The sequence below is a fragment of the Acipenser ruthenus genome, chromosome 3 (genome assembly GCF_902713425.1).
Source record: "Acipenser ruthenus chromosome 3, fAciRut3.2 maternal haplotype, whole genome shotgun sequence".
Lineage (NCBI taxonomy): Eukaryota > Metazoa > Chordata > Actinopteri > Acipenseriformes > Acipenseridae > Acipenser > Acipenser ruthenus.
The window spans coordinates 19,150,698-19,170,837 of NC_081191.1; the positions used below are offsets into that span (position 1 = coordinate 19,150,698).

General features: G+C 35.0%; 2 protein-coding genes across 3 annotated transcripts in view; both read left to right on the forward strand.

The window, feature by feature from the left end:
• Window positions 1-10,069, forward strand: part of pkhd1l1.1 (PKHD1 like 1, tandem duplicate 1) — a 65,938-nt gene extending 55,869 nt beyond the window's left edge. Inside the window, exons 68-78 of the mRNA XM_059012700.1 lie at window positions 2,030-2,146; window positions 2,402-2,567; window positions 3,080-3,312; window positions 3,602-3,769; window positions 4,118-4,275; window positions 6,285-6,420; window positions 6,672-7,013; window positions 7,703-7,854; window positions 8,034-8,180; window positions 8,702-8,855; window positions 9,236-10,069. Of these exons, the coding sequence (XP_058868683.1) occupies window positions 2,030-2,146; window positions 2,402-2,567; window positions 3,080-3,312; window positions 3,602-3,769; window positions 4,118-4,275; window positions 6,285-6,420; window positions 6,672-7,013; window positions 7,703-7,854; window positions 8,034-8,180; window positions 8,702-8,855; window positions 9,236-9,429 (1,967 nt within the window). The 3' untranslated portion in view covers window positions 9,430-10,069. The remainder of the gene's footprint in view (window positions 1-2,029; window positions 2,147-2,401; window positions 2,568-3,079; window positions 3,313-3,601; window positions 3,770-4,117; window positions 4,276-6,284; window positions 6,421-6,671; window positions 7,014-7,702; window positions 7,855-8,033; window positions 8,181-8,701; window positions 8,856-9,235) is intronic.
• Window positions 10,070-11,034: 965 nt separating this feature from the next.
• LOC117435315 (receptor-binding cancer antigen expressed on SiSo cells) overlaps window positions 11,035-20,140 on the forward strand; it is a 23,925-nt gene continuing 14,819 nt past the window's right edge. The window contains exons 1-2 of one of the 2 annotated variants that reach the window (XM_059012702.1): window positions 11,035-11,323; window positions 19,481-19,577. In XM_059012702.1, coding sequence (XP_058868685.1) covers window positions 19,495-19,577 — 83 coding nt within the window. In that variant the 5' untranslated portion in view covers window positions 11,035-11,323; window positions 19,481-19,494. The remainder of the gene's footprint in view (window positions 11,324-19,480; window positions 19,578-20,140) is intronic. The other variant, XM_059012703.1, reaches the window with a different exon arrangement.

Genomic DNA, 20,140 nt, shown 5'->3' on the forward strand with positions numbered 1-20,140 from the left:
GTGTCTCATCCACACAAGAACAAAGAACAGGTGTACAAGGCCACATCCGATCCACTAGGAATGTGATCATTGACATGGAATTTGCCTAATCATATTTAATGTTGTCAGACTCCCCTCCATACTTTATGTACAATGTACAATTTCATCTTCACACGTTTGTATGCATGTAAAATGTTCTTATAATACTGTAAGTGTTCAGTGGCTACTTATAATCATGTTGATTTTATTTATCGTGAGCAAAGAGTACCAGAGTAAATGCATGATTAGAAGATTCACCAAACAATTCATTATAAACAAATTGTGTATTGGGTTAGGGAGTTCTATCATCATTTTAAAAACTTAATAAATATATAATGAAGTGTTACATACATACATGGTATACATGTGTAGTATAGCTAAGAACTACAAACACAAATGGCACTTCAAACATATTTGTTTGTAGCCTACAATCGTACATACTATAATACAGACAAAAGTAGAAAATAAATTCCATCCAATGTACATAGACAGCTTACAGTATTTTGTTTTCTTTTTAACCAAAAAAAGATTGCAAAATGCACATTAAAAGAGTTGTATATAGTAAGCTGTGGCAAAATATCCCCCCGAAAGAGGATACATGACTAGTGGTGTTTATTTATTATTTATTTATACATATATTTTTAATCCGTGCTGTCCGATTTTTACCCTAGATAATCGTAAATCAGCATTTTTTTTTTTTTTTTTATAAATTTAGTCGTTGCCAATTATTTTTTATTATTTTCTCCCAATTTGGAATGGCCAATTATTTTATTATGCTCAGCTCACCGCTACCACCCCTGCGCTGACTCAGGAGGGCAAAGACGAACACACACTGTCCTCCGAGCTACAGCGTCGGAGGACAACGCAGCTCTCGGGCAGCTTACAGGCAAGCCCGCAGGTGCCCGGCCAGACTACAGGGGTCGCTGGTGCGCGATGAGCCGAGGACACCCTGGCCGACCTAACCCTCCCTCCCCCCTGGTGACGCTCGGTCAATTGAGCGCTGCCCCCTGGGAGCTCCCGTCCTCGGTCGGCAAAGGAATAACCTGGACTCGAACTCGCGACGTCCAGACTATAAGGGGCATCCTGCACTCTACGCAAGTGCCTTTACTGGATGCGCCACTCGGGAGCCCACGTAAATCAGCATTTTATATGTGAAGTGTTCTAAATAAGTGTACATTCTGCATGACAAAATGCACAATTTTAAATTAAGTTTACAAGTTACACACAACATAGATATTCCTATTAGTTTTTTATTTCCATTTGGCTGCTCCTCGCTGGTGGGAGAGCCTCCTCCTTGTACTCTAGTATTTTCCGTTAACATGCATTTTGGTTATCAGGTTCCCCTTAGCTAGTTGTTGAGACAGGAAGTGACCTGCGACAATGAAGCTTTTTAACGAGAAATGTGTTCATTAACGACCTCTTCGACTCAATATCAAAGCATTAACAAATTGATTTAATTAACACATTTTGTTTGAAAATCACTTGCTACTAAAGCTCTTGTTACTATACCACGAGATTGATACAATAACACTGTTTTTTGAAAATCCTGCCCATAATGATGAAGGAACGAAAACGTTTAAAACCACTGATTGGTTTACAACTACACCTTCTATACAAATAAAAAGGGGGGTTACTTGTGTTTAAAAGGCTTTAAGCTCTAAAGTCTTAGCAAAACTCAATCTAACGAAACCCAACATTTTAAATACAAATCTGATCTAAATTAATATATGAATATACTACAAATGGTATGTCCTTTGATTGGAAGGATTTACAAACCCTGTGAACTGAGTACATTAGAGTGGTAAGATTATTAAAAAAGTGTAGTGAAACCTAAATAAATCATTCATATTGCAACATGCATGCCGTCGCTTGGTTTGGAGCTCACTGAACTGATTTTTTTGCACTTGGTACTTATTCACAGATTACTTGACTAGTGCAAATCATCTGGTGAGTTCCAGAACAGAGATTTAACCCTTTAATTTACTACACTAAAAGTGTGTTTCCTTCACAGGAGGCAGAACTGGAATTTGTTGGCCAACATTTTCCTCGGCACACAATCATGCACCAGAAGCACCTCATGCTGGATTGATGAGCTACAATGCCATCAGTGGACTTATGACCGTAACTGGTGATTCAAATATGTGTTCTATTTGAGCACTTTTGCTTTTATTCAAAACATTTTCTTTTTTTTCAATTAAGAAATTTAATAAAATAAATAAAGCTATGTGAAAATGCTGTAATGTGGTCTCAAATTGTTACCAATTTTTAACATGTGTTTCTTTATCAGGCAATGCTCAGAAGACACAGGAAAATTCTATAGATATCCATGGGAGAAAGGTTAAACAATATTCATGTTTGTGTTATCATTTTGTTTTTGTTTAAGATTCCACATTTGTTGGATTTAAGAGCGTCTGCTCAGGACAGATTAATGTGATATTTATTACCAATCCTAGCAATGAGGATTTACAGCACCCAGTACATGTAAAGGGAATAACAATGATTAATGGAAGTGAAAATGCTATGGTTTTCATACATAGACCTGATGTTAAGTAAGTATTTATTTATTTATTTTTTAATATCCGATGTGTAATATTACACCTGAAATGAATGCAAGCCAAAGTTTTCAAACCTATTTTCATAGCTCTAGCAATATTATCACTGGTTTCATTTTACAACAACAAAAATTACATTTTTAAAAAATGCAATTGTAAAAATAATTTAAACAAAAACCAAATCACTTCTGTTGACTGTTCTTTGCTTGAATGTTTGTGCTTGGAAATTGGAATATGCAGATATCTGAAAAGAAAATGAAGCTGCTTCCTGGTTACAACCTAATGACTTCAAGTGCTGTACTTCAAATTTACTCCAACAGTTTTGCAGAATTTAGACCAATGTGAACTTCAGAAGTACCAGGATAGAGCTGTATTTGAAATATTTGCAAATCTTAAATTTGCATAAAAAACTATTAACATGGTAACTAGTAAGAATGCATACTATATTTAAAGTATGTTGTTCATAAACATTGTGAACATGCAGTACTGGCTGTTTTTTCCCCAAACAGCAAGGTGAACCCTTCAGACTGTGTTGATATGGATTGTGATGCTAAAAAGAAAACGATGCTCAAAGATCTGGATGGCTCCTTCTTGGGTGGGATAGGGGCTGTTATTCCCCAGTCTGAGTTTGAGTGGAATGGAGACAAACGGCATGGTCTCGGGGATTACAGAATTCCTTCTGTAATGCTCACTGATCTTAATGGAGGACGTATTCCTGTTAAACAAATTGCACCAAACAAAGGTTTGTACACTTTAATTTGAAAGATCTACAAAAAAATAAAAATAAAATGCACATGTAAGAACTATGACGTTTTAATATAGCTATTATGCTAAATAAATCATTGTTGAATATGAGTCATTTCCATTTCAAAAATAGGGTATAGGACGTGTTTTACTTGATTAATGTAAACTCTGAAAGTCTGTGAACAGAAAAACACTTTCATTAAGTTGATGTACTGTTCTAGGATGTGGAAATTCACCTTATAGCTGAATCATGTACAATGTTTTCTCACTTTTTTTCATAATTACAGGGATAATCAGGGACTCCAAATGTACATACATGCCAAGCTGGCAGAGCTACAAGTGCCTGTCTCTTGACTATGAGATGTTGGTTATAGAGAGTATGGATTCTGACACCGAGACCAGACGTCTATCTCCAGTGGCAGTGCTTGGTGATGGGTACATAGATCTTATAAATGGTGAAGCATTATTATTATTATTATTATTATTATTATTATTATTATTATTATTATTATTATTATTATTATTATTATTTCAGGGCCTGAGCCATATTATAAAGTGAATGAAATGTTGTACACTGCCTTAACATGATACAGCATTAACTCTCATTAACTTACTGCTAAAGACATTATTCTTCCATAACTGTAAGTTGAAACACAGAACAAGGATGTTGGATTACACAATTTTACAGCACGGAAACTCATTGACAAGAAGCAAACTTTAAATGATATTGTTAAGTGTATTTGCTTAGTAAGTAGAGTTGCTTACTACTGTATGCTTTTATTTTATTTATTTTTTTATTACAGGTCCTCAAGACCATGGTTGGTGTGCTGGATATACCTGTCATAAAAGAGTCTCTTTGTTCCATAGCATTGTGGCAACAAATAAGTCTTATGACATTTACTTTACTAGCACCAGCCCCCAGACCCTTCGCTTAATGTTACTCAGTGCTGATAGCAGCAAGGTAAGTTACAAGTTAATGCAACCTGTTACCTCGTCACTATGTAAGGTGCCTCAGAATCCACCCATTGTGCATCATGTTTGCTACTGTAATAGAGATTTACGATTTGTATATTATTGTATGTTTGTGATCTGTGTTTCCTGCTGTTTTGTTTTTCAAAAAAGCATTTGATACCTACAGAGCTCATATTTTCATGGATTTTGGTACTTTTGAGAAATGTATCACAATTGGTAACGAATAACTTGATAGTGCTTAAGTTCGCTGAATTTTGACAACTACAGAACATAATCAATGAAGGCAATTGCGTTGCATTGTGCTATATCCTCAGTGTTGTGGTTTTGAACAGAGTACATGCTGGGCAGCAATGAAAATGTGTGAATTTAGACCATTATCAGCTGTGTTAGTGCCTTGCCCTGTGACCAAAATTGGGCCCTTGAAGTTTATGATTTATTATTTGGTTCTATTTTTTGTAAAATTAACTTGTGTTTTTCTCCTATAAAAAAAAAAGGTTAACTAAAGACTGTGGGCCAAATATTCAAACGCCTTGCGGGTGTCGCAAGGGGAATTGTAGAGATTTATTTCCGCAAGTCCTTTCTGAGAAAATAGATGCTCCGTTGGAAAACATGGGCTTGCGAGTTGTTCTCTCACAAGTACTTTTCCCTCAGATTTGGGGAAGGTGTCATGAATAATCCCGCAAGTTCACCACCACGAGCTAAATTCAAAAGTTAATTTGCTCGTAAATCACTATGTTGCATGGAAATCACTTAAGACTGGTTACACTCCTCTTAATTATTTCGCAGGAAGTATTTCAGGACAATCTGTGTTTCTAATTAAAGAGTGAACATGGCTTTCAGACAGCTATATTTGCAAATGCTAGCAGAGCAACAGAAAAAGAGGAAATATCGTGTAGGCAGAATATACAGACAACGTATAACATTCCTTGACTTGTCTACTGAAGAAATCCTTAATCGTTTTATACTTTGATTAAACATAATAACATTTTGGTTTATTTCCAACTCAAACATTTAATTTATTTTAAAATTTTATTTTAAACAATATTAATTACCAGTGCTTAATTTGTAAAGAAAGAGGTGCCGGGGCACAAGCAATGACAATAATACCGTTCTTAAGAACGAATAGGGGAAGTTAGCAGGCAATGTTCCTGCGTGGTGGTAGGGGTACAGGCAGGCATGAACGCGTTTAAGTTCAGCACTAACTCTAAATAAAATGCTGTTCCTGTTATTAAGCAGTAGTATAATCGTAGGCAGTGGTATTTAAAAATAACGGAAGCCAGTTTTCAATTTAGTGAAGTAGGCTACAATATTTGTTTTCATTAAAAACTTAGTTGTTTATTGAAATTAGTGTTCAGCTTTCATATTGAAGCTTGTTGTGTACTACTCATTCAATCAAACCAAGTAGTGTAGGAGTTTGCTTGTATCGTTCAAGACGTTTTTCAAATCAAGTACGCTTATTTCATTTGTGTATAGAAAACGACAACAGAGTCGCAGTCCTTCTTTCGCAGCCAGTGTCATCTTTATGGCATGTAAATGGTAAAGTAATTAAATGTCCCTGGCAGTGGACTGTCTCTGTTTAGCGCACGCAAGAACTTGCAGAATGAATAAAACTGTGCTGAGAATTGTAAGAAAACACATTTGAGAGCAAAACATTTAATGACATTTTTAACTTTCATAGCTGAAGAGGTGCTGGGGCTATGCCTCGTCAAGCCCAAATAACGTGTCTTCATTTTGCAAAAAGTTGCGATGGTTATATACCTCGAGAGAGTTGCGGTTGATTTCCTGTGTTAATTCATGTTAATTTATTCATTTCCGCAGCGCTGAGATAATTGCAGTTTCTCCGCAACTCTTTCAGATTTCACTCACTTGCGATTTTATGCAAAACATTCGCAAAGCAAGCAGAGTTACGAGAAAGATGAGAACATTCGCAAGACCTTTGAATATTTGCTCTTGTATCTTCAATTATTTTCAATTATTTATTTTATTTAATTTACCCAGGTTGTTCGTGTTGCAGTTTTTTATTCCAGTCCTCAGCGTTTAGATGTCTATGTTGAAAACAAATTGGTTGCTCCAACAAATGCTGATTGGAACAGTGACAACACTGACTACACATTAAAGGAACCTACTTCACCTGGTAAGTAACCGAAACAAAACAGGTGAATCAGTTTCACAATCTATCTCATCTGTCATAAAAAATATGTTGAATAAAAGTACAAGAAGTGAATACCATATTATTCTGCGAGTTATGAATGTTTCAGATTTGATATACATTTCAGAAACAAACTTTGTGTTTTAATATTTCTTATGTTTAAAACAATAGAGCTATCTCTTTCCATTTTATATATATATATATGTCCAGACTTTATTTTCTTTTTGTCTCCACAGATCAATACATTCCACAAATGAAGTCAGAAGTCTACGGATCAAACTACTTTGACAATACCTATAAAATGCTCTATATTTTAGTTAGAGGCTCAACTCCAGTTGAAATCCGCACATCTCCACTTCTTTTCATTTCCTTTCAAATGCCGGCCATGACCATTGACAAATTCTTCGGAGATAGCCTGATCATGAACCTTGCCATCTTCCTTAAGATACCTGCAAACAAGATTCGCATCACTAAGATAGTGCGAGAAAACAGGCGCAGAAAACGTTCCACTGGACTGACTGTTAAAGTACAAATTGCTGAGCCACCAGCTCAGCAGTTTAGCAACAGCACCAGTCCAGGTAAGGGGCCCTTCATTATAGTACAGTATGTGGGGATATATTCAGTCACAATTACTGTAGCAATATTCAATCCAGTTTCCAGTCATAAGAAATCAACCCCCAAACACACCACTGTATTGGCAAAAGAGTCAAGAACTACTGCACTTTGATTGAATGCCACCCTTTCCACCATATAATATTTTTTACACATTTTAATAAGAGAATACAATGATTTCCAGAAAGGAGGAATGGAAATACATTTTAATAAATAAGATAAAAAGATCAGCATCAGATTTTCTAAATAATTATTTTACTAATAGATAAGATTCAAGCTTGCATTGCCTGTGTTAAAAATATTTTTATATAAAAAAAATATATATAATGAAAAACAGAGCGAGGTTGGAATTGAACTGTCAACTACAGGATTGCAACACAGTAACCCCTGTTGTCTTTTATGAATACACAAAATCCTTCCTACAAATCTAATATGGAGGAAGGTTGCAGGTAAGATCTTTTGGGGCAAACGCCGGCAACAAAGTGCATAGGGAGAGAGAACGTACTGTTCTGGCTTGCTAATACGACCTTAGCCTTAACACATTCTGCATGGCTTTGGGATAGAATGGGGAAAGCACAAATTATCTGAGGTAGACAAAATTAAAAGATGAAATGTACATGAAGACAAAAATGTTATTTATGATTTTATTCCACAGACCAACTTGATTTCAAGAACCTGCAAGACATTTCTAATAACATTGGGCAAATGGCTCTTACTGGAAAACTTAGTGATGCCATTGGGTTCAATGTTTCATCTGTAGCAATTTCCAAGCCAGTACCCTCAACAAGTGACCCACAGTGGAGCCAGGTATGAAGCTTATCCAAATTACACCAATTGGTTTGGAGTAGGGGGAAGAGTTGTATACCCATATTGTATAACTATTGGATTTACTGTATATTAATAATGTACTGTAATATATGTTTTTTGTTCTAATATGTTGCATTTCAGACAATTGAAAAATGTGTATTTTAATTGTTTTTTTCTAGATGGCTGCACAGCCTACTCAAAGAACTGATCAAGTTGGAGAGTATGTATCAACTGTTACACGTCTGATAGTTGTCACAGAGCCGGTAGCTGGGAAGAAAGGACAGAATTTTACCCAACAGCCATCCATAATGGCTGTGGATGCTAATGTAAGTTGTACTGTACACCCCTATGATTTGTGATGCATGATTTATCTAGATCAGTGGTACTCCACTCTGGCCCTCGAGATCCATCCCAGTGCTGGTCTTTATTCCAAGCAGGTCCTAAATTAGTTAATTGCCTCTTAGCAGCTTCAATTAACTACATTAGAACCTGCTTGGAGTAAAAACCTGGACCAGGAGGGCCAGAGTTGAGTACCACTGATCTAGATGATCTTTTAAACCTTTATTTAAACCACGGATTGAATACTGTTTGTGAGAATGAAAACAGTTTGCTTTATAAAACACTTAATAAGGTTCAGAAACGTGATTCCACTAGAGGGAGACCAGAAGATGCTGTAATCTCGTGAGAGTCTCCAGATTTTAAATGAATAATAAATATCAAAAAACATAAAACAAAGGAATGACAAAAGACTTAACTAATCATAACAGGGTTTGATTTGCAAGACACACTAAAGGCTTAACTTGTTTTCCCCATTTATTTACCCATCATGCTATTTCCTTATCTATAGGACAATTGTGTGTGTGTAGGCATTACTACACTAACACTTACAGCAAAACTTACAAACCTAGAAAACCAGGATATTTCAGGACTTAATGGAACAACCACTGTCCCCTTCAGTGGCTGCTGGGCTAATTACACAGACCTGTCACTTAGTATCAGTGGTAAGTACATTATAGTTGTTTTCAAATACCAGCTGGTTTCATGACTAACCATCAGCCCACCACATCACGTGTATGTGCAATTGTAAGGTATGATGGGCCCTTTTCACAATTTACTGAAAGATCATTGTTCTATTTTTATTAAATATATAAAGTTTGATAATCATAAAACTGGTGTTGAAGAACAGACATCTACCTAAACATCAAGCTGTATTCTTACTGGATCATCAAAACATACTTTAAAATATATTGATATATATTTAAATAGCTTTGTCTTCTGATTTTTGGTACTATGTTATTAGCTGCAACAGTGCCAAATGACCAAGTGACACCCTACGCTTAAAAAGATGCAGACTTTAACAACATTTTTTTTTTTCTTATAGGGACAGACCTGATGCTTGCATTCACACTGAACAATGTCAAAGCACAATCTAAGTCATTCTCTGTAAAAGCCAATACAGCTACAGCAACACCAACAGCTAATACTGGAGCATTTGGCTCCAGCAATGCTTTCAAAGCAGAGGCTCTTTATGTAATTTCCATTATTTATTCTTTAAAGCTAATACTGTGTATATGATTGCTTCACCCTTCTGACTTTGTTTTTATCTCCACTGTATAAAAATACATTTAAGTATAAAAACAATAACGTTGCGCAGATATGTTATTAAATGTGCTGTAAAAGTAGCACTTTTGGAATATTTGGAATATTCAGAAAACTTGTGGGTTATTAGGTTAACTTTTTGGAGATATACAAAAGTCTGGTCAACTGAAGTTGAACTTTAGCACTCACTGGAAAATTATAGTTTATACAGTTTGAATCAGAAATCCACACTACTATGCAGAAAATATGATCACTATATTAAGGTTAAATTAAGGGAATTATTATATATAGTTATTGACTAGTTACCAGAAAATATATACAATAATCTGTGTGCAATTTCTATTGTATTTCACATATGTTAACCATTGTTTTAAATATATAAATCTTTAAGATGACTATATAGATGCTAGTGTAATATACTGTAATAGTATATGTAGCATATGATTTTATATTGTACTGTAGCATTTCCCCAGCGTTAAATTTAGTAAATGTTTTTTTTTTTAAGAAAGCTATAATACAACTTGAGTATCATTCACTAATGGAGAGGGGCATAGCACTTTAAAACAATGGAATCAGAGCACGGATGTCTTTAATAGTTTTTAATAAAGTCTATAACAAATCAGTTTTCAGAGCTCCTTGTTCTTATTTAATGACACATTACAAAATATGAATTGTATTACAACAACACCAACAACACCAACACCAACACCAACAACAACAACAATAATAATAATAATAATGACCATGTACATTTTCTAGTCACACAACAATGGTCTTACATCTTGTGGTTTGAGGTGGATACTACAGATGAGATGTGGAGGGAAACCTGGAAATAAGGACATGCAGGTTTCATTTACAACAGATTGGAGGAGATGAATCATATTTTATTATTCCAGTTAAATAAGATAAATATAAATTATACACCACTGTTGGGGAGGCTGCAACCAAAATGGGGATTATTTACATCACATTTGGGACTGCCCTAAAATATCTACATTTTGGGAGAGAATTCTACTTCAGGATCGATAACTTTTCCATCACTATTAAAATATTTAATCAAAATCATTATTTATTACACGGGTCTCATGGGGGCATACGTGGAGATCATCGGGGCCAAGTAAAGCAACATCTGGCCGCGGTCTTAAATTAAACTTTTTTTTTTTTTCTTCGAGCAACAATCAATTGCTTTGCCACTTTACTTTTCATCTACGCCATCAGGGGAATAGCATTTAAATAAACAGAGTGTCCATATATATGTGTACCGTCCAGCGAACCTAAAAACCTCCCGTACTCGTTCTACAACTGAACCAGCTACAGGGACAATTTTTGGGCAGCTGTTCCATTGTTTAAGCTTCAAATGAGGTCCTTTCCCGAAGTCGTCTTGCATGTATGGCATTTATTTAATTACTCAATTAAGACATTAAACTATTTTGTAGCGAACATATAGAACTTAAAAAAAATATATGTACATACCCCTTTAATTCATAAATATATTGTTAAAAAATAATACTGCATGTGGCCCGTATTATGGAGTACCAAATTTCAGGCACACAAATAGTGCTAAAAAAAGGGGCCGGGGAGGGGTCCTACGCATGTTCGCGTTTCCACTTCCTGAAAGCGTAAAGATTGCAGCAAGTAATTAGACAGAGGACTGGGTTTACATTGAAAACAATGGCAAATAAAAACAATGTAGCTGCATTATAAATGCTTAGGTGCAGATTCCACACGTCACAGACATGAAACTGGCTGGACACCGACAAAGAGGGGAAATAAATTAGCTTTGCTGCCAGCTGGTGAATTGGATTCAGAGAGCCACGTCTGGTGGGTAAATAAATATATCTAGGACAGTGCACTAAGTGCGATATTAATGGTGAGTATCCATGTAACACTGAAACTGCCCCTTGATTAATCTCGGTGTTGTGTCGTATATATGTTATGCAATTCAAAGAAAATATATGTAAGATATTGCATGCGAGAATATGATATTATGTGTTTCGTTATAAAAAGCGATGTTAATGTAATGAATGCTATGAAACTTTTCGAAATTCATTGTTCAATGAAAAGGAAGTTGTTTAATGCAATAATGTCAAGTGATTATGAAAGCACTAATTTGCTCGCAAGCATATCTGCACGTTTAAGTGTAGTGCTTTCATCTTTGGAGCCATCATTATAATGTATTATTTTGAAAGGTAATTGTTGCAGATTTGTATAAGTGTATTTATGGTAAACACAGCCAACTAATAATAGTTGAATAGAATGTTTCTGTTCATGTGTACAGCATTAAAGGTGTCACAATACTTACCTTCCAAAACACAAAATAACATTACCACTACGCGCTGACATTACATTTTGTGTGACATTTTAGGTGTCTTTTAAGCATAAACATATCTTCAACTTGTTTGACGTCTGTTGTAAAAATAAGGACACATTTCTAAAGGTTGCACAGTTGGTAAGAGTGAGATTAACTAGTCATCAAGCTCTTTGTAATTTTCAAACTAGTACTACAGTATGTGCAGTAAGGTATTTAGCAAGGTACTGTATACATTATGAGCCTGTTTGCCAAATAAAAAGCCAATGAAGGGTCTTAAATGTGAACGTTTTGCCATAGTATGGTGAGGAACACCTATTCAAGGATGTTAAAATTGCTAAAAAATATTCAAATTAAGTCAGTCCAAGTATGTGGAACCACTCCATAAAAGTAATAGTTATTTTAAAAAGTTGTCAAAATTAATGTGGCATTAAAAAATGCATTGAACATTTGGAAATCAACAAGATGATGCCCACATGACACTAAAACTGAGGAATTTGGCATTTACTGTTAACATGTAACTCTTAAAATGTGAATACGTTTTTACTTCTTAACTAATGTTAATACTGACTGAAAAAAATTCTAAGATTTTAGTGTCACCCTTATTTTCAAAATGAAACTGTTGCATGATCCTGGGGTTATCGTATTCTGCTGGTACAAATGCAGCACCTCTGGACTTCAGCCCTGGTCACACCTGGAACGATAAGGATTTTTTAAAATCATTCCAGTTCAAATGAATGGAGGTGGTCACACCACAACCATAACGATCATTGTAAACGATAACGATAGCTATCGTTTCGTTCGCTTTCAGAGCGATTGTTCCTGCTACAACGATAACGATAAAGGATCCTGGCCAATCAGGGCTGTATTAAATATGACATCATCACCTACATGGTGTTATTTTATATATTAAACATGATGAACAGTAAATACAGGCATTGCAATGATTTACTAGAGAAGACTGCCCTCCACTGTTCGACCGCAGAACAGAACATCGGAAAACTGGTTCTAGTATCCATCAAGGATTTTTTTAAAATTGTGTTCTAAATTATTTGATAAACAGCCATTAACGTATAATTATAGCACCAGCACGATGTATGATCCTATATGCTCCGTAAAGACATATCAGTCTGCATATTGTCGTTGCTTTTTTTTGTTGCTTTAACTAATAATAATACTAATCATTAATATAAAATTTATGGCGTATTGTCCATTGTCCTATTCAGCAAGGTGTAATGAACGATACATACCATGTTCTTATTTTATGTTTTCCTTTAATGGGAAGTGGTTGTACCCAAGGCGACCGTGCACTTCCTTGAGGCAATACCCATGGCGTAATTTTCAGCACTTGACTATACCAACGAGCGTGTGAAATTCCCTTAACTCCTCCCTACTCTGTAGTATTCTGTGTACCCACACTCGTCTTCCCTGTCTCCTACGCCTTCTGTTGATCTAATACAACAGGAGTATTTCTTAATGTTCCTCATCACTGTCCCTCATGCTGGAAATAAGTGGGTGTGTACTAAAAAGTTGATTGGCATTTGCTGCACAATATATCGGAGCCCTTTTTCGTTCTGGTGTGACCGCTCCATAAACGATTTGTGGTTATTGTTATCGTTCCAGGTGTGACCGGGGCTTTCCAGGCATTTGTATTGGATGAGATTGTTACCATTCTTATCACAGACTTTTTTTTTTTTGTATTTTACAGATGAACTTCATTGCACAGTCATAAAGATTCACATGTTTGTTAAAGGGAGAGGAAAAATGCATTGTCAAGGGCTCCTGAATTTTGGGCAACAAAGAATACAATGCATTTTTTTGCCAGTAACTATTTGTCTGCGCCTGATGGCTTACTGCAGTGGTCCTCAAAGTAATTTGGACGCGGGCAGAAATGTGCCCTCCCTGGCTGTTTGAGGGCATGCTGATGTATACTGCCAAATATGTGTTTTAAAACAATCATTTCTATAATTGTGTAATCACCTGGATGCACCATGCTAGGTGTACAAAACGTCTGATCCAGGTAAAGATTTCACCACTGTCGACTAATGGCGTTTGCGTTGCCTTTTTCTGAAGCACTGTTTATTATTTGATTTAAAAGAGAAGGTGGTGTAAACTTTAAACTGGACCAACAATAAAGAAAGCTTATTTTTTAATGTAAGATAGATAGATATAGTAAATATGAACTGGAGAGGAGGGTTATAGTAGAAAATTATTGACCAAAGGGAAGGCTATTGTTACCGACGGGGCTATAATGCCTGAAGCCGCACCCTGGAGGTAACAATAGTCTTTCCAAGGGGCATTTAATTTGACCTGTCTGCAGTACATATTTAATATATGAATCAGTCAATAAAATAAGTGCAGCAAGGTTGGATAGTAAATATGACTGTATATAGTTTGTTTAAATATAGCTGATACAGCATACATAAATAAATACATAACATAAATAAATAACAATGTTTTTAAAGTTCATACCGTATAGTTAGCAAAGTTTTTCTCTGTCTCCGTCTGGATTGCGACTGCTGCATAATCCAGTTTATGTCCCGCCCGTCATTTTTCTTTTCGTCGAGTTGAATTTGTTTGAATTTCAGAAATTCAGAAAACAGTGATAGTGACGTTTTAATCACCATTTTAGTGGTGTTTGGAGCATCTTTCTTTTGTTGTATGTTTTGTATATTTTTTATTTTCTTTATTTATTTAAGTCACAGACTCGGTGTTCAGCCATTTTCTCTTGTTGTGTGGAGTGCAGGGGAGAAAGGCCTTGAAAAGGGGTACAGGGGTGGCCAATTTCTGAAAAAAACTTTTTGTCCAAGATTCAAAATGTTAGAAAAATCTACTTTCTTAAAAATACTTGCCCCCTCCCCGTCGCACAAAACACACACAAAATAAGTAGAATATAACTTGGATTTTGATTTAATTTAACATTGAACACAATCAATCAATTAGTGATTAACAGGGGCGGGTCTAGCCTTGTAGCTTGGCTGGTTAACTAAATTCTTCAAGATACACAAAAGGTTCCCAGTGACCTGACCTCACCTCAACAAATTTATATATATATAAAATAACACACACTCCACATAAAAAATGAAATCCCTCATTTTTGTGAAGACATTCTTGGTTTGTTGATCTGTTGCGCGAGACGCTTGTAATTTGGTTGAAAGGATGTGGTGCTCCAAAATGTCACATCCCAGGTGATTGCGCGGCTTGTTCTTAACAAAATTCATCATGGAAAACATAGCTTTACATAAGAATGTGCTTAAGAACATAAGAAGTATTTTTAAGCTTCAAGATGCCAAACACAGGTATTTATTGTACCTGCAACCAAAAGTTAGCACTCTTGTTGCTGGATTTGTAGCACTGTTGCAAAGAAAGATAATTTTGAAGTTCTAGTAACTCTAATTTGCACAGCTGCCTTACCTGAATAAAACGGTTTAAGACTGGAAACCAATTCCTGCACATATTGTTGGAAAGGAGCATCCAAAAATGTGAAAGCCGACTCGAAGTGGAAAATGTCAGTGACATGACTGTCAAATGTATCTTCCAGCTCTGTGATATAGTTTGTGTACAGATTGGGAAGGAACTCTGGGCTTGAATTTCATTTTTGTGTGCTGGGGGGGATTTCCCCCCTATGCTGCAGCCAATGGGGGGGATTCCAAAATTTTAGGGGGGAATGCATATAAAAAACTATATATATATTTTAATGCATCATGGTTCACACTGGTGTTGCTTTAAAATAAGCTGCTTTCAGGAGACCTAGCAGCTGTTCATCACTGTGAGACAGAGCACTCTCCATTGCTTGACGTGAAGTTTTTGCATGCAGCAAAAGAAAAAGGTGCTTTGTACTGCAAGCATGTAACGTACCAAATTAAAGGCCACAAAATGTCCTTTCATATTATATAAGTTGCAACAGGATCAGGCATACTATATGTGGTAGAGATGAGTAGCCCTGGGAACTGCTTGATTTTAAGTGCGAAATTCCACGCGTCGCACAAAACATCAGGGGAAGATGCCTAAAGTCTTTGTTGTTTACATCATCTTTAAAAAACAATCTTAATTTTGCTTTGTTGAAAACTCAAACTGGCTTTCAGATCTGCAATTTTTTTCTTTCTGGCACTGCTGTCCAATGGGTGCATGTCTTTGTATTCTGTATGGTTTGTACTGTGATGAGTGTTTAAGTTGTAGCTTTTATTAGGGAGGACTTTCAGACAAATTATACACACATAGCTTTTCCTACCTTCACTCACTATTGCAAAATAGTGTGGTAAAAATGTGTGCTTGCCTGCTTGGGTAAATTCAACCATTTTTTTTCCAATGGTGCTGAGCACTCGTGAACACGATTATGCCAGTGGGACTTAACAGAAAAAAATGAAAATTAATATATAACATTTAAATAAAGAAGTAAACAAAATTAATTCAAAAGTTGTGCATGCCGATGCGCTGGGGAGGCCAAATCAAGGCTGATCCTCAGAGCTAGCATTGCTTTATAATATAAATATAAATAAAATAATGTTAATTAGAATTAATACAGATTCAAAGATAGAAGTAAAAATGATTTCACAATATATAGAACACCATTACATCATGTAAGAATAAATCATGGATTTGAATATAAACACTAACAAGTAGTCATGCCATCAAAAACCTATAAATACCTCCAATGTTTTGATTCAAACACATGCTCCCTTGAGAAAGATATGTACATCATATCGAAACGTTGGGCAGCTGGCTCTTTGAGCTAATATATATAATGTTATTTTATATATATATATATATATATATATATATATATATATATATATATATATATATAGATATATATATATATATATATATATATATATATATATATATATATATATATATATATATATAATATAATATAATATCTATATATCTATATATCTATATCTATATCTATATCTATATATCTATATCTATATCTATATCTATATCTATATATTTTAGCTCAAAGAGCCAGCTGCCCAACGTTTCGATATGTTGTACATATCTTTCTCAAGAGAGCCTGTGTTTGAATCCAAACATTGGAGGTATTTATAGGTTTTTGACGGCATGACAACTACTTGTTATTGTTTACATTCAAATTCATGATTTATTCTTACAAGATGTAATGGTGTTCTATATATTGTGACATCATTTTTACTTCTATCTTTGAATCTGTATTAATTCTAATTAACACTACTTTATATAAACTTATATTTTTATTATATCATGCAATGCTGGCTCTGAGGATCAGTCTAGATTTGGCCTCCCCAGCGCATCAGCATGCACAACTTTTGAATGAATTTTGTTTATTTGTTTAAATGTTATATATTTATTGAAGTTAATTAGTTAATCATTCTTTTCTGTTGAGTCCCGCTGGCATAATCGTGTTCAGTCTATTTATCCATTTACTTTCTTTTAATCTTCTATATGTCGCATTGTCTAATTTGAGCTGTTCTAATACTACAAACTTTACATCATTTATGTCATGTCCCTGACTGGTGAAGTGCTGTACTATTGGTTCATTCATTTTTTTTATTTCTAATTAATGAAAGGTGGTTCTGAATTCTTTTATATAAAGTAGTTCCAGTCTCTCCAACATATTTGATTTCATCACATTTTTCACAGGCTATTCCATAAACAACATTGCTATTTTTACAGTAGGTATTAGTTTTTAGTGGATATGTGGTGTTCTTATGTTTAATTATATTTTTACTTTTGTCTGTGTATTTACACACTTTACCTCTACTAGTGCATATGTTAGTAAACCTATTTTGTCAATTATTCTTTTATGTTTACTGTGAACTAAAATATCACCTAAATTAGCTTCTCTTTTGAATGCTACAACTGGGGCCTTAAATACTTTTTTTAATTTTTCTGAATTATGTAGAATCCGCAAGTGTTTCCAAACTATTTTAGAAATATTGGGCAAAAGTTTAGAGTAAGTCGTTATTAATGGGACTCTTTTGACCTTTTTATCTCTATTTTTATAATCTAGTAGATCATCTCTTTTTAGTTTATCCACTTTTCTTAACTCCATCTCTATAATTCTTTCTTTGTATCCTCTTTTTTAAGATTTGTTTTTAATAAATTTCTTTGTTTTACATAGTCACTTTCTTTTGAGCATATTCTTCGTATTCTTATTCCTAGACCCTTTGGGATTGTCCTTTTAGTGTGTATCGGATGTGCAGAGGACATGTGTAAATACTGGTGCATGTCAGTAGGTTTACAGAAGAGGTCAGTCTCAATTGAACCTTCTTCAAGTTTTACTATGGTATCTAAAAATTCTATTTCTTTCCTTGTCCATCTATGGTCCACCTTAATATTACTGTGTATTTCATTTGCCATTTTATGAAACTGGAAAAGAGATTCTTCTCCATGTGTCCAAACCCTCCAAAATATCATCTACAAACCGAATGTATTCTAACGGTTCTCTTTCCGATTTTCGAAGTAATTGTTCTTCCCATTTCCCCATGTATGTACTGGCAAAATGCATTCCTAATTTAGATCCTATTGCGGTACCATCGTTTTGTTTGTAATTCTTATTAACAAATGTAAAATAACTGTTTTCTAAAACTATGTTGATCATGTTCAGTACCTCTGCTGTAGGTATTGATTTATCTAGTCTATTATCTAGTGCTTTTTGACAAGCTTCTAAAGTTTCTTTACGAGGGACACTTGGGTACAAGGATTTTACATCCATGCATAATAAAATAGTATTCTCTGGAAGGTTGTGTTTTATTGATTCAGGTCTTTTTAAAAATTGTGTTGTATCCTTAACATAGCTTGGTAATTTCTCAACGTGCGACCTAAGTTGTTTTTCTGCTATTTCAGCTATTATGTGTGTTGGATTATCAATTGTACTGACTATCATTCACATAGGGTGATTTTCTTTGTTCATTTTAGGATTTCCTCTTGCTAGGCCTGTTCTTGCATTATGTGGCTGCATGTATTTTTTTAATTCTTTTGATATAATGCCTTTATTGTATAGTCTCTCCACAATTTCCTTAACCTCTTTTACCGATTTATTGATCTTATTGCTTTTAACTTCTTCATATGTATATGTATTATTTAATTCACATTCTACAGATTTCATATAGTCATCTGTGTTCATTATCACTATTATCTGCTGGTCTTATCATTATATCATCATCATTTAACAACTCAGTCATAGCTTGTTCTTCAATATTGGTTAAATTAAGTTTACATCTTTTCTTTAGTCCTACTATTATTTCTTGTTTAACTACTTCAATATACATATCTAACCATTTATCTCTTCCATCTGGAGGAGTCCATGTGCTTGTACTATTAACCTTAATCCCATGCTCATAATTACCCTCTGTATATATATATATATATATATATATATAAACAGGCACGACGGTCTGGCTTTGCGGGCATGGCCTTGAGGACCACTGGCCTACTGGATAAGCAGTATTTTATTTAATTTCTTTAGGTTATGGGTTAGTGTATAATGGGCAGAATCTCCAAGGAGCTACTGCATTGTTTGCATCAGTACCTTGGCCAAATTCTATTAGTTATTGAATATTCTGGCCTGATCCATTTCATTCTGGTGCCCTTTCTAAAATCCCCATCTTTGGGGCATCCCTGGAACAAGATTCTGCATCAGTATCCACATTTTCCAGTATCACAAAAGACCCATAAAGGTTTTATGGATGAGTACAGATCTTTTTAACATTGATATTTTTGGCTTTACCACAGGTATATGCTCCACTATGGCCATCACCCGGTTCCGTTTATTCAAAATTTGCACTTGCCTTGCAACAGTGCTCTCTTTCTTTAAAAGATTGATATGCAGGTAAGTAAAAGTGTAGTTGGATTTATTTAGTTTTTCCCATCTAGCCAAAGAAGGCCTTGTTGTCTGAAACATCCTGATACAGTGGTTTGCAGAAGTATTCACCCCCCTGCAAAGTTTTCACATTTTGTTGACACCTGAGTGTACTCCACGGTGCTTTCAAATGAGACTTTACTTGCTGAATCTACACAAACTACTCCACATTGATAAAGTTAAAAAATGCATATAGAATATAAATTTACAGAGAAAAACAGATTAATCTCAGTTGCATAAGTATTTATATACCCTTTGCTACTGCAGCCCTAAATCAGCTCAGGTGCAAATAATTTGTTTGAAAGATCACAAAATTAGTGAAATGGTTTCAGCCTGTGTGTACTGAAAGTGGTTTAACTTGTAGATAATGTCCCTCACGTATATAAAGACTTTCAAGCTGCAACTCACATTAGTGATCCAACAAAGCAACAATGAAGACCAAGGAGCTTTCGAAACAAGTCAGGGATAAAGTGGTAGAGAGGCACAGAGCAGGAGAAGGGTACAAGAACATTTCAAAGGCACTAATTATCTCT